The sequence below is a fragment of the Zea mays genome, chromosome 3, assembly GCF_902167145.1.
Source record: "Zea mays cultivar B73 chromosome 3, Zm-B73-REFERENCE-NAM-5.0, whole genome shotgun sequence".
In the NCBI taxonomy this organism is placed as follows: Eukaryota; Viridiplantae; Streptophyta; class Magnoliopsida; order Poales; family Poaceae; genus Zea; species Zea mays.
The window spans coordinates 29,949,529-29,961,561 of record NC_050098.1 but is presented as its reverse complement, the minus strand read 5'-3'; the positions used below and the strand labels follow the sequence as shown (position 1 = coordinate 29,961,561).

The window sequence follows — 12,033 nt, the reverse complement described above, 5'->3', positions numbered from 1 at the left end:
AACTAGTAGCTAATTTACTAAAAATAACTAATAGCTGAACTATTAAATATGATACTATTAGATAGGATGTTTGGATGTATCTAACTAATTTTATCTACTAACTATTATCTCTAGTACATTCAAACACCTCCTAACTATTAGATTTAATATTAGTGAAATTAGCTATCTATTCCATTCAAATACCCCTAAAACTAAACCAGAATTATCTCTCCAAAGATTACGTGAGAAATAGACGTGCCGATTCGGGACTGGACCGATGAAGCCAGCGTGCTCACGGGGAAATGCAAGACCGAGCAAAGCACGGCGACGTGCCGACCAGGCGACAATCATTCCTTGTCATCCCTACACTACACGGCCACGGGCGCATGGAATATGAAAGACTGTTTACATATTCATTGCGTTCGTCATCATGAATCCATGGCGGTCGCGTCATCATCTCCGCCGCGCCTGCGCCTTCCAACCCACACCACTCTTCCCCTCCCCGTCCCTTTCACCACCAAGGTTCCTCCATCCTCCGCGGTGGCTGACCAATTCCACCATTCGGCTCCACGTTTATTTTCTAAATAACTGCTACTCCGGATTCCATACTTCGAATTGATCCCGTCCTCACGCGGCAGCACCTATCCCCCGCGGGTCGCATCGAGTCCACCACCGCTGGCGTCGGTTCCTTCCGCGCAATTCCACCGGCAAAAGCAGAGTATACTACCGACTAGAGAAGAGTTTGGAGTTTGGACCCGCTGCACCCCGAAGTCCCGAACCCTACGCTGGGGGAAGCTCTCACGTCGCGCCCGCCCATGGACCGCCTCGCCGACGGCCTTGCCGCGGCATCCCTTTCCGACCCAGCGGACCAGAGCGCCGCCACCGCTGGTTTGCCTAGCGCCGATTACCTCCTCAGCGTCATGCGCGCCGTAGAGGGCGCCGACGCCACCATCCGCACCCAGGTAACCCGCTCCATCCCCCGTTTCCCCATGTCAATGATTTTTTGTTTGCGTAATGTAATATAATAAAACATAAATACTAGCTTAGTTTGATTTTTCGAGTCGTTTGATTCCATTTCAGTTGGAAGAGAATAGCCGTCTCAAGGAAGAATTGATGAGGAAAACACAACAGCTACAGAGGATGGTAAGTCTGTTTCTGTTCCATGCAGAATTTAAATCCTTTAGGGCTAGTTTGGCAACAAATGGACAAAAAAATCTCGGAAAGTAATCCACCAAGGAGATTTTAAATTACACTTCAATTTCATGGGAGAATTTTTTCCACTTGGGTGTATTTCTCTGTGCCACAGTTTGGCAATCAAGGAGCTAAAAACCTCTCTTGAGACAAAATACTTCAGAAAAATAAGAAAAAACAAAGAAAAACAGGAAATATTTATAAAAATAAAAAACACAATGAAACATAACGAAAAATCTAAAAACATGCCCCAAACATGATCGTCTAATATCCAACAAAGTTAATCTATCCATCATCACATCACATAAGATCATCTCCATTCACACATACAAATAGACAATATAACATAGAAGCATAGTACAAGTCCCTTCATTATGAACTTTGGCACTAGAATAATTATGAGTTTAACTCCTTTTTACAAGCTTCATGTGAACTGTCGTTCCATTTTCCTTCTCCATATAAGCTTCATGTGTTGCTTCCACTTAGCACTCTGCAAGTACCAAGTAACACCAATTGACACACGGTTTAGTTTACACCATGTACCAACATTGTACAACTAGGAAATGACAAAAGCGAAGAAATTTGCAGAAGTATGCCATTAGTTTACAGCCAGGCATGCAGTGCAGAACATATAGATATACACCGTCTTACAGTTCAGAAAAATCACTATGTTCTGGACATGCACTATTGGGCCGCTGAACTCCACCCAGCCGTTTTCGCCTCAGTCCAAAGTGACTGGGTCGCTGGAAATGACAGGGCTGAGTTCGCCCCTCCAGGTGATGTCTAGGCTCAGGCAAAACATTAAAAAAGCATGGTAGAGAAACTAGACAAGTAGACATAGCAAAAACTCCACATCTGCAGTGTCTTATTGTATTTGGACTTAAGCTAATCAATTATTGCAGGCAGCCCACATCTGCAGTGCGATCTGATCTCTTAGGGGATGTTTGGTTTGAGGAATCAATCCATCCAAATTGAGGTGGTGCATCATGAGTTCATTACTCAAATTTGGTGGGATGACCCAATTCCTCATATTAGTACTAACTAACTAACTATGAGGAATAAGGTGATGATGAATCAACTCATTCCATTACACAAACCAAACAAAAAAAATGATGAGTGAGAAGATGATGGACTAGCTCATTCCTCAAACCAAACACCCCATTAATGTACTTCCATCACTTGACTCTGTGTCATTGGGATAAGTCTTCCTCATGGACATCAACATATTGACTTGGAGATACATAATCTGGTTGGTTGTCCAGCCACCAGCCATCCTTCATCACCATTTTGCCCTCTAATTATGTTGTGAAATGCAACGGCCGCAACAACGATCTTGATTTGATTTTCTATGGGATGGAATGTCCCTACTTTTAGAATCGGGAACCTTTTCTTAAGAACAACAATGGCCCTCTCTATATGGTTGCAGAGAATTGCATGGCGATGATTGAACAACTCTTTGTAGTTTGCATAACCACTTTGTGATGAACGATGTCTCCTAAACTGACCGAGATGGTACCGAACTCCTCTGTATGGTGCAATGTATGATGCTGTATTTGCATAGCCACCATCTACCAGATAAAACTTTCCTTCTGGCACACTAAATCCTTTGCTAATAGCAGATCGAAGCACCCATGCGTCTGATGCCGACCCTTCTCATCCACATGAAACAAATGTGAAATTGAGATCGAAGTCGCAGACTACCATAACATTGTGTGAAAGAGTTCCTTTTCTATTTCTATATGGAGGGGCCCTGTCTTCTGTGATAGTGATGGGTACATGTGTGCCGTTAATGGCACCAAGGCAATTCTGCATTAAAGAAACAAATATGGAAATATGTTGAGGACATGTGGCAATTAGCATAGGATAATTGTGTGTTTGTAGTTGTAGCTCACCTGAAAAAAGGGCATGAACCTAGAATCTGTTGCAATCCTAGCATGAGTTTGAATTGAGCTAGGAAGCTTCACAAATCGTTGAGTTAGTATGGGAACTATCTCAAAAACTTCGGATATTTTTCAATGGATAGTCTATCTACTGTGTTAAAAAGCCTTTTGTAGCATTTGGTTACTGGCGTTGTGGGAGAGCATATACATGAACATCCCAAGCTGCTCCTCAACGCTAACTCCTCACGTGTCACGTAGTAAATTCTCTCTTCTAAGAAAATTTGATGTGGCTTTGAATATTTCTTTCTCCATTCTGAACTCAGATTTGCACTAGCTCTCATGCCCTTCAAGAATTTCTTTAACCTTTTTAGCACCGGTGAGGGAGGATGTGTGGATGCGCTTTTTCTCTTCCCGAGAGGTATGGGTTTATAGCAGGGAGAATAACAAAGAACAGTTCATCATCATCTTCTTCCTCCTCCAACAAAAACCGCCTAACGTGCTCCTCCCAAGAACCCATTATCTAGAAACATAAAATTTAATCATGCACTTGTATAGCTGCGCTACCTATCATATAACATACAAAATTGATGCAAATTAAGGAACAAATTGGAACAAAAATATAGTGTCCTTCATGCTACAATTATAATGATGATCAAGAGACCATTCAGTCCGGACTTGTGGTCTTTCCAGTAAGGAAACATGTATTTGATTTATAGAGTACAAACGAAAACAATAGGGCATTACAACAAATCATATCAAGTTATCAACTACTGAATGTAAAGATGTGAAATTTTTATATCAGAATGTGTCTCTTCAAGAAGTTATGACTAAACAATAAAATCAGTTATCAGGCTAGGGAATATAATTAGATTTTTTTCTGGAAGCTCACAGATTGGCAGGAAGAACATTCTAAAGAAGAGAAGATAGTAGCAAACTAGCAGTTTTTTCTGGAAGCTCACAGATTGACAATCATGCATTAGTTGTCCATCTTGTATTTAAAATAAAATAGCTCTTAATCCATACAGGTTATTGTATTCTCCTTGGGTCATCTCCCATTGCATGGAAATCCAAGAAGCAAGTGGCCAAAAAATTAGGGTTTCGTAACCTGCTTTGATACCATGTTACTAACCTTGGGATTGATAATAGATAATTAGTCCCTAAGGACTGTAGGTAATATATATAGCCAGTAGGCTTGGGCCTAATGGGCCTTAACAGACAAGACCAACACCAACTCCTACCGCCACTACTGCAGTGCGGCGAGCGTAACAAGGACATCAACAAACCCTAGCTAGGAAGAGAACTTGCTCTTCCACTGTTACCGACTGGGCATGCTCCAGCATCCGCTCCCTCCCTTCCGTGGGTTGAGAGGAGACGATCGTCCATGGCCTCAGCGTATGGCCGCCACTGGTGGACAGGGTTGGGAGACAGTCGCCTGGAGCGTCGCGGTGACGTTGAGGAGGCTAGATCTACACCGAGTGGATGTGGACGAAGGCCGGAGGGAGCCGTCCTCACCCACGACGGAGAGTAAAAGTGGCCACGCCCACGTTCGTCGCCGTCCAAGGAGCGAGAGCAGAGAAAAAAATCCTAGCAAGACCAAGAAGGTGCGGAAGAAGTGCTGGATTTACCTGATAAAATCTCCGATGGAGGGGTGCGCGGCGACCGGTGGAGTGGTGGCGGCGACCAGCGGAGGGGTGGTGTCCGACTGGCGACCCTGACGAGATGAGGTGAGATGAACAGACTGGGATAGCCACCCGACATCCGAAGGCCGGACTATTTTCCACGCGGAAGTTGGGCTCGCGGTGGACCACTATCCCCGCAGAGCAGGCTTCCAAACAAGATAAAACAGTGGCCTGTGGGAGTTTGGCGCGTGGGCTGCTGTCACAGGGAAAACGCCGGGAACCTGGCGAGGAATTAGGTTGCCAAACCAGCCCTTACCTTTTAGTATTACCAGAGGCATAGTATTCTTCACACCATGATCTCGTTCTGCCATTTCTATCCTACTGAAGTTCAAGCATGTCATGTACCTTCCCTGCTACCTACTTTTTTGTTAGGATTTATGCTCCAAAGGAAATTGTTACCGGCAAAGTTTAGGATGAGATCTGGTAACTTCCAGGATAGGTGAATCTTGACTGGTTTTTACCATGTTTTCTTTTACTGAAACAGTCTTCTCGGTCGGTTGACTGCAAGCTTCTTCTAAGCGTAATAACGTAACGTGGGGGCACAAGGGCAGTCTTTCCCCACTGGCCATGTTTTTTTTATTTTGCCGGAGCAGCAAAACCACGACACTATTCCACACAATGGATTTAAAGGAGCAACCGAAAAACACATCCGATCATTTTTTACCACAATATTTTTTGGATATCGTACTTGCATTTACTAGAGCTATCGATATGTCTATATTTCTGTTTCAAACATACCAATAGATATGTTTTATTTGAAACAATGTCTCTACCCTGTGCTGCAATCAGCTTTGACAGCTTGTATTATTGTATCATGATGAAAAATCACAACTCTTGCTTGACATGTAACAACTAGAATTATACTTCTATGGCATATTTGTGGGCATTAAGTTGTTCTGGAATGTGCTTCCTTTTTTTTTCAGAGGGAAGATGCTACATCCCAAAGTTCTTTCAGTGGACTAGGTCAAGAGCGCAATTCTGTTTCTAATAAAATGGATGGCTCTAGCTCTTCAGTAAATCCTCAAAGTACCTTGATCCATCCTCAGAATGGATGTTGTGAGAGTAGAGAGCATCTGATTGATGAAAGCTCAAAACAAAAATACCTTGACAGTCCCCAGGCAAATGGAGCATTTAAAAGATCATTAGGCGAACAAACTGCTGTTGATAGTGGTGGCCCATCACAATTCTCTACTCCCTCATCTCGGTCCCATTCTCCAAATAGGTAAAGTAGCAGATATATATATATATATATATGTCTATATATATGTCTATGTTTGTGTCTTGGGATGGTATTTTGGTTGCCTTATATTGATATAGATCTGTTGCAGACATAGAAAAGATGGAGATTATGATTCTAGATTATTACCAGTTTCAGAGATGAACTCGAACATATCCTGGAAGCAGGTAAACTAGTTCTTGTTCAGCGTCATCTGCAATTCTGCATACCTATGGTACACCGTTCCTAATAATGATAGGTCCTACACAGGACCTTACTGTTAAGGTCAAAGAAGGGGAAGAAGAGATTGCACAATTAAGAAAACATCTTGCTGATTACTCTGTGAAGGTAAACCATTTACATGTAAAGGTCACCTTACTGTATTTTCCTTTTTGAGCTTCTGTTGACCACAAACAACTCCTGACAGGAAGCTCAAATACTCGATGATAAATACAAGTTAGAAAAACGGATTGCTTATATGCGTATGGTAAGATGTTCATTTTATCGAAAGAGAATAATTCCTTGGAGTGTGTCTATCATCTCATCTTAATAGTTGTTTTCAGGCATTTGACCAGCAGCAGCATGATTTAATTGATGCAGCTTCAAAAGCTTTGTCATACAGGCAAGATATTATTGAGGAAAACATTCGTCTCACGTATGCGTTGCAGGTAGCTTTCGTGCGCTATATGATGGATTTGGTCAATGCATATCGTATCTTCGTTTGATTCAGCTTACAGCCCGAATATCAAATATGCACAAGCTTGATGCTTCTTATGCATGTTTGTCATCTTAATTAAAACATCACGTTTATGTAAAATATCCTTAAATGTGTATGATCATAGCAATATCATGCCTTATGTATGTAGCATGGAAAAATTGTTCTGTTGCCAGAAGTCTATGGATGTTCAATTTCAGTGCTTACTAGAGCTTTTATCGTGGATTGAGCTCACATTTGAAGTTGGAATGTAACACATTCTTTATTTGTATAGTCAAATCTTTATTGCAGTAGCTGAAGATAGTTATGAATATTTGAGTGCTTGTAGCTACTTGACACAAGTGTTTGGTGTAGGAATTCTTTGTGTTGTCTGTCCTCAGTACTGAAGGTAGACTTAATTCCAAATGATCTCTATTGAACAACCGTGGTTTACTATTTCTAACCACCAGGTAGGATAATTCATTGCCATGATTGTGTGTCAATTATAAATACATTATACATTGTGATATCACCATAACATGTACTAGGTTCTGGACCTAGATTTGGCTTGTGCATTATGCTGTGTGCTTCAGTCGTTTCTTATGGAAAATATTATTCAAAACTCCATCCCGTTAATACTAATGTCGAACCATGTGGCCCTAGGTCTTTTTTTTCCTCGAAAATATAGGAGAACTGCGCTTCATTATATTAAGAAGAAAGAGATTAAGGTCCAAGTGGACCGGTACAGACATCAAGAGACCTCCTTATGGTGGCCAAAAACAAGAGTACAAAAGGGTCAATTGACTAAGCTAAGGAAACGACCAAAATAGTAAAAAGAAGCCTACAACCATGAAATAGGGGCTATGAGGAGATACAAGTTATTAGCTCCAGCCATCTCCTACATCTCTCTCTCTCTCCCGCCCAGCTCTTGTGATGATACCTTCTATGTTGGGTCGGCGCTTATCAAAAACAGTAAAACACATCCATTTCTGTGCTTCCATAGAGACCATACACCAAGAATAATAAAGGAATTAAGGCCATCCCTGGCAGGTCCCTGAATTTGGCTGTTGATCAAACTCCAATCCATGAACCGACAACCATCCAGCTGAGGGGCCAAGTTCTGAAGATTAACTTGGCTTAAGACGGCGAAACCAAAATTTCTAGAGCAAAAACACAACCAACCAAAAGGTGGTTCAATGTTTCTTGATCTTGATCATAAAGGGGCATCTCGGCGGGTGATGCTGTAAGAGAATGGACTGCTTTGTTGTATTGCATAGAGGAGGGGTATATATATATATATATATATATGTTAGAATTGTACCCCTGTATTTGTAATGGGCCAGGCCCAACTCAGTCTATTAATATACAAGCCCACCCTAGTGTAGGGTTAGGGTTTCTGTTATTCCAATATGGTATAGAGCCAGTTTTTTTTCTCCCTTCTCCCAGCCGCCGGCACAGGCGCCGCGTCCCCTGCACCAGCGCCGGCCGTCCCCCTGCTCCCTCTCCTCCCCTGCTCCTTCTCCTCCCCTGGTCGCGCCACCCTCTGCTCCTGCTGGTCGCGCCGTCGCCAGGGCCCCAGCGCCGCCACTGCTCCTGCTGGTCGCGCCGCCGCCAGGGCTCCAGCGCCGCCACTGCTCCTGCTGGTCGCGCCGCCGCCAGGGCCCAGCGCCGCCAGCAGAGCTCCTGCGCGCGTCGCCACCAGAGCTCCAGTGCGCGCCGCCGCTCCACCGCCGCCGGCCCATCTCCAGCGCCGCCGTCCGTGCTCCATTGAGCCGCGCCGCCAGCACTCCTCTGCGCGCGCCGCCGACACTCCTCTGCCCGCGCGCCGCCGCTCCTCCTCCGCCGTCCCATTTCTCGCCAGCGCGGACGCGACGGTCCCCAACAGCGGCCACATCCGGTGCTGCATCTGCTACAAGGGCCGCGGCTTCGACTGCTCCACCGCTCGCGCCCTCGACGGCCATGGACCACCTCCACACCGTCGCCCTGCAGACCGTCGGCGCCGGCACGCCCGACGCGGCCGCCCACGCCAGAGCAGCCGTCAATCTGGCTCCTGTTGGCGCTGCCGCGGGTCTAGTCCCTGCTGGCGCTGCCGCAGGTCTACCCACTGCTGGCGCAGCAACCACCGGCGTCGACGCGCGCCTGGCCGCCAGCCTCTACACGCCTAGCGCCACTGCTGCGGCCAGCGCACGCGCTGCTGACCTCGCCCCCTTCGGGCTCGGCCTACCGGGCTACCCGGCGTCTACTGGCGCCCTTACCGGTCTTCTATCGCCGACCCGCCTCCCCAGGCAGCCACCCCCTGGGTTCTCCACCACTCGTCCGCTCGTCGCCGATGCCACCTGGGCTTCCACGACGCTCTCTACCGACTCCACCATGTCATCGCCCATCGTGGCTCTCCAGGCTGCCCTGGCCGCCTCTCAGAAGCGCGAGCGCGCCGCGTCCCGCGCCCTAGAACAGGAGCGCGCGCTGGCCGCCACTCTGACCGCCCAGATGGCCACTGCGCAGCGTCTCGTCATCGGACCTCCTCCGGTCGCCCAGGAGACACCCCCGCTGTCACACCCGGTTTTAGAAGGCAAACCGAATGCGAACCATGTACGTGCCAGGATCAGTTATTCACGTACACAGCAGTTACATAACATGGACATCATCACACAGTGCTCAAAATAGTATTAAGAAGGGAAATAGTAGATTACATCATACGTCTGAGACGTCCATATAGTCCTTACAATAAATCAAAGTGCGGAAAAGAAACATAGATAACCGCGGCCTTCACAGGCAGCCGACTGGGGGTTGCCGCTAACCCACACCTAGAACTCGTCGTAATCTTGGAACTCCTGGAAGTCTCCTTCCACAGCTTTATCTTCGCCTGAGCAGTGGTTGCAATGCTGACAACCTGGGGATGGGGGGGGTTTGGTGTTTAGAGCAATGGTGAGTACACATCAACATACTCAGCAAGTATCCTGTTTGGCTGTAGTGGACTAGCTGTATGTGGGGATAAGTCAAGCAGTTGCTTTTAGTTGGTCAGATTATTACTTACTAGTAGAAAGCCAAGTTTTAGCATTAACCCAAGTTATTAACCCGATGTACCCTTTCCAAACGGAAAGAATACCACTTACCAGCACCATAGTCATAACCGAAACCATCAATCTCATAACCACCTGTACCAAAGTATCTCTGATCAAGTACCACTAATCACTGGAGCTCCCTTGGCCGCTCATAACTGCGAGCACGGCTGATATATCAGTTTTCAAACACTCTGCAGAGGTTGTGCACTTTACCCACAAGCCGTGATTCCCGTTCTGCCCGGAGATCATGACTCTCCATTGATCACTACCAAGGTGACCCAGCAGGGCATCACTACGTAGCCTTTACAAAGATTCCCCGGGGCTGTAGCCACCCGTTAGGTTTCCTAAATGCACCGCACTCCTCCCCAAGGGGCGAACCCAAACTTGGCAGAGCGAGCCGCATACACCGAGCCCCATTGACGGCACGACGGCTAAGTGAACTACACCCCGGATCCTCTAATTATTCAGCTAAGGGCATCCCATTCCACCCTCATGGTTGCACTGTTTTCCCGGGCGGTCATCCATAGAACAGGTCCTTACGGAGAGGCACTCGAGAAACCGCTCGAGCCCCCTTGATGACCACAAGCATAACATCATCATAAGAGAAGGGAAAACAGCGTATCATAGATATTCTCATCATGTTCATTGATTAGAGTTAAGCAATAGCACAAAGCTAAACAGTAATAGTAATAATCCAACCCAAATAGGTAAACAAGGACATGGATAACAGAAGCTAGTCAATCCTTAGGCATAAATGTGTAAAGCGGGAGGTGAATTAAAGAATGAATAGGACATAGATAGGTCAAGGGACACTTGCCTCCACCAACCGACTGCTGCTCAGGGGCTTCTCCTGCGGGTTCCTCGGGCTCTTCAACCGGATCGTTCTCTAAGCGGGTGCAAACATACATACATCCATTCATTGAAATTAGGAAACCAACAGTACACCATACAAGAGAACAAGTAAAGAAAATATGCATAGAACACCACATACGATAATGGATTTACCTTGGTTAGAAAGAAACGAGGGAAGGTCTCGCAGGGGTTGAGGCTTATGCTCGAGGGGCACTACGGGTTGGTGAATAACTAGACGTCACGTGTTCTAGTTCCAATTGGTTCTAACAAAAGAATTAGCTACATGCACTAATGTAAACGTGACCACTTTTAGTAGATTAACATTGAATGAAATAGACGATTGGCTACACAAATTAACTAACGTAAGCAATTTCCAAATTGAGACTCCTACCTTATTAATATAAACGACGTGATTAGCGCATATAGGAGACGGGGGGGGGGGGGGGGGGGGTACACGGGGGGTTAGGGGGTAGACGAGGCACGACGAGTCGTGCCAAGGCACGCGCACTACGCGGGCACGCACGCGAGGCCGCACGCACACGCCACGAACTAACCGTGCGCACGTCGGGGCCGTGCGCTAGCCGAGCTCAAAGCCGCGCGCCTTAGGCACGCTGGGCCGAACTCAAGGCTACGCCGGGGCCGACACGACGCGAGCAAGGCACGGCGGGGCGGGCGGGCAAGCACGCCGGGGCAAGCGAGCGCGAGCGAGCGAGGACGCGGCCGGACGAGGCCGAGCGCGGGGACGGGCGGCCGAGCCGGGGCACGGGGGCGGTTGAACCGGGGGGGGGGGGGGAGGCGGCCGAGCTCGCCGGGGGGGCGGGCGGCCGAGCCGGGGGTGGGCGAGGGCGGCTCGCCGGAGCGGGCGCGAGGGCGGGGCCGAGCGGGCGTGGCCGGGCTCGCCGGGGGCGGGGCTGAGCCGGACACGGGAGGGGGAGGGGCGGCTCGCCGGAGCGGGGGCCGGGCCGAGCGGGACGCCGGAGGCGGGCGGCCGAGCCGGGCGGCGCGGTGGCGCGAGCGGCCGAGCTCGGGGACGGGCGGGGCACGGGCGGGGGCTCGCCGGAGCGCGGGCGGCCGAGCTCGCGGGGCGCGGGGAAGGGCGGGGCGCGGCCGGGAGGGACGCCGGAGGCGGGCGGCCGAGCCGGGCGGCGCGGGGGCGCGAGCGGCCGGGCCGGGGCCGAGCGGGGTCGGGGACGGGCGGCCGAGCCGGGCGGCGCGGGGGCGCGAGCGGCCGGGCCGGGGCCGAGCGGGGTCGGGGACGGGCGGCGCCCATGGCGCGGGGGAGAGGGCGCCGGGGGGGGGGAAGGGGAGGAGAAGGAGGGAGGAGAAGGGGTCTCACCGGAGGGGGGGGGGGGCGGCGCGGGGGAGCGGCGGCGGCGGCTAGGGTTAGGGTTGGGGTGAGAGAGAGAGAGAGAGAGATGACGGGCGGGGCCCGCGGGGGGGATTTTTGGGAAAAAAGAAAAGGGTGGGGGGGGGGGGGCGG

The 12,033-nt window shown here is 48.9% G+C and overlaps 1 protein-coding gene across 3 annotated transcripts in view; it reads left to right on the top strand.

Annotated features, from left to right (window-relative positions):
• Window positions 1-359: 359 nt before the first annotated feature.
• Window positions 360-12,033, top strand: part of LOC100304403 (uncharacterized) — a 35,403-nt gene continuing 23,729 nt past the window's right edge. The window contains exons 1-7 of one of the 3 annotated variants that reach the window (XM_008674826.4): window positions 360-941; window positions 1,060-1,122; window positions 5,653-5,951; window positions 6,058-6,133; window positions 6,216-6,293; window positions 6,373-6,432; window positions 6,509-6,613. In XM_008674826.4, the coding sequence (XP_008673048.1) occupies window positions 795-941; window positions 1,060-1,122; window positions 5,653-5,951; window positions 6,058-6,133; window positions 6,216-6,293; window positions 6,373-6,432; window positions 6,509-6,613 (828 nt within the window). In that variant the 5' untranslated portion in view covers window positions 360-794. The remainder of the gene's footprint in view (window positions 942-1,059; window positions 1,123-5,652; window positions 5,952-6,057; window positions 6,134-6,215; window positions 6,294-6,372; window positions 6,433-6,508; window positions 6,614-12,033) is intronic. The other 2 variants (XM_008674825.4, NM_001165839.1) reach the window with 2 other exon arrangements.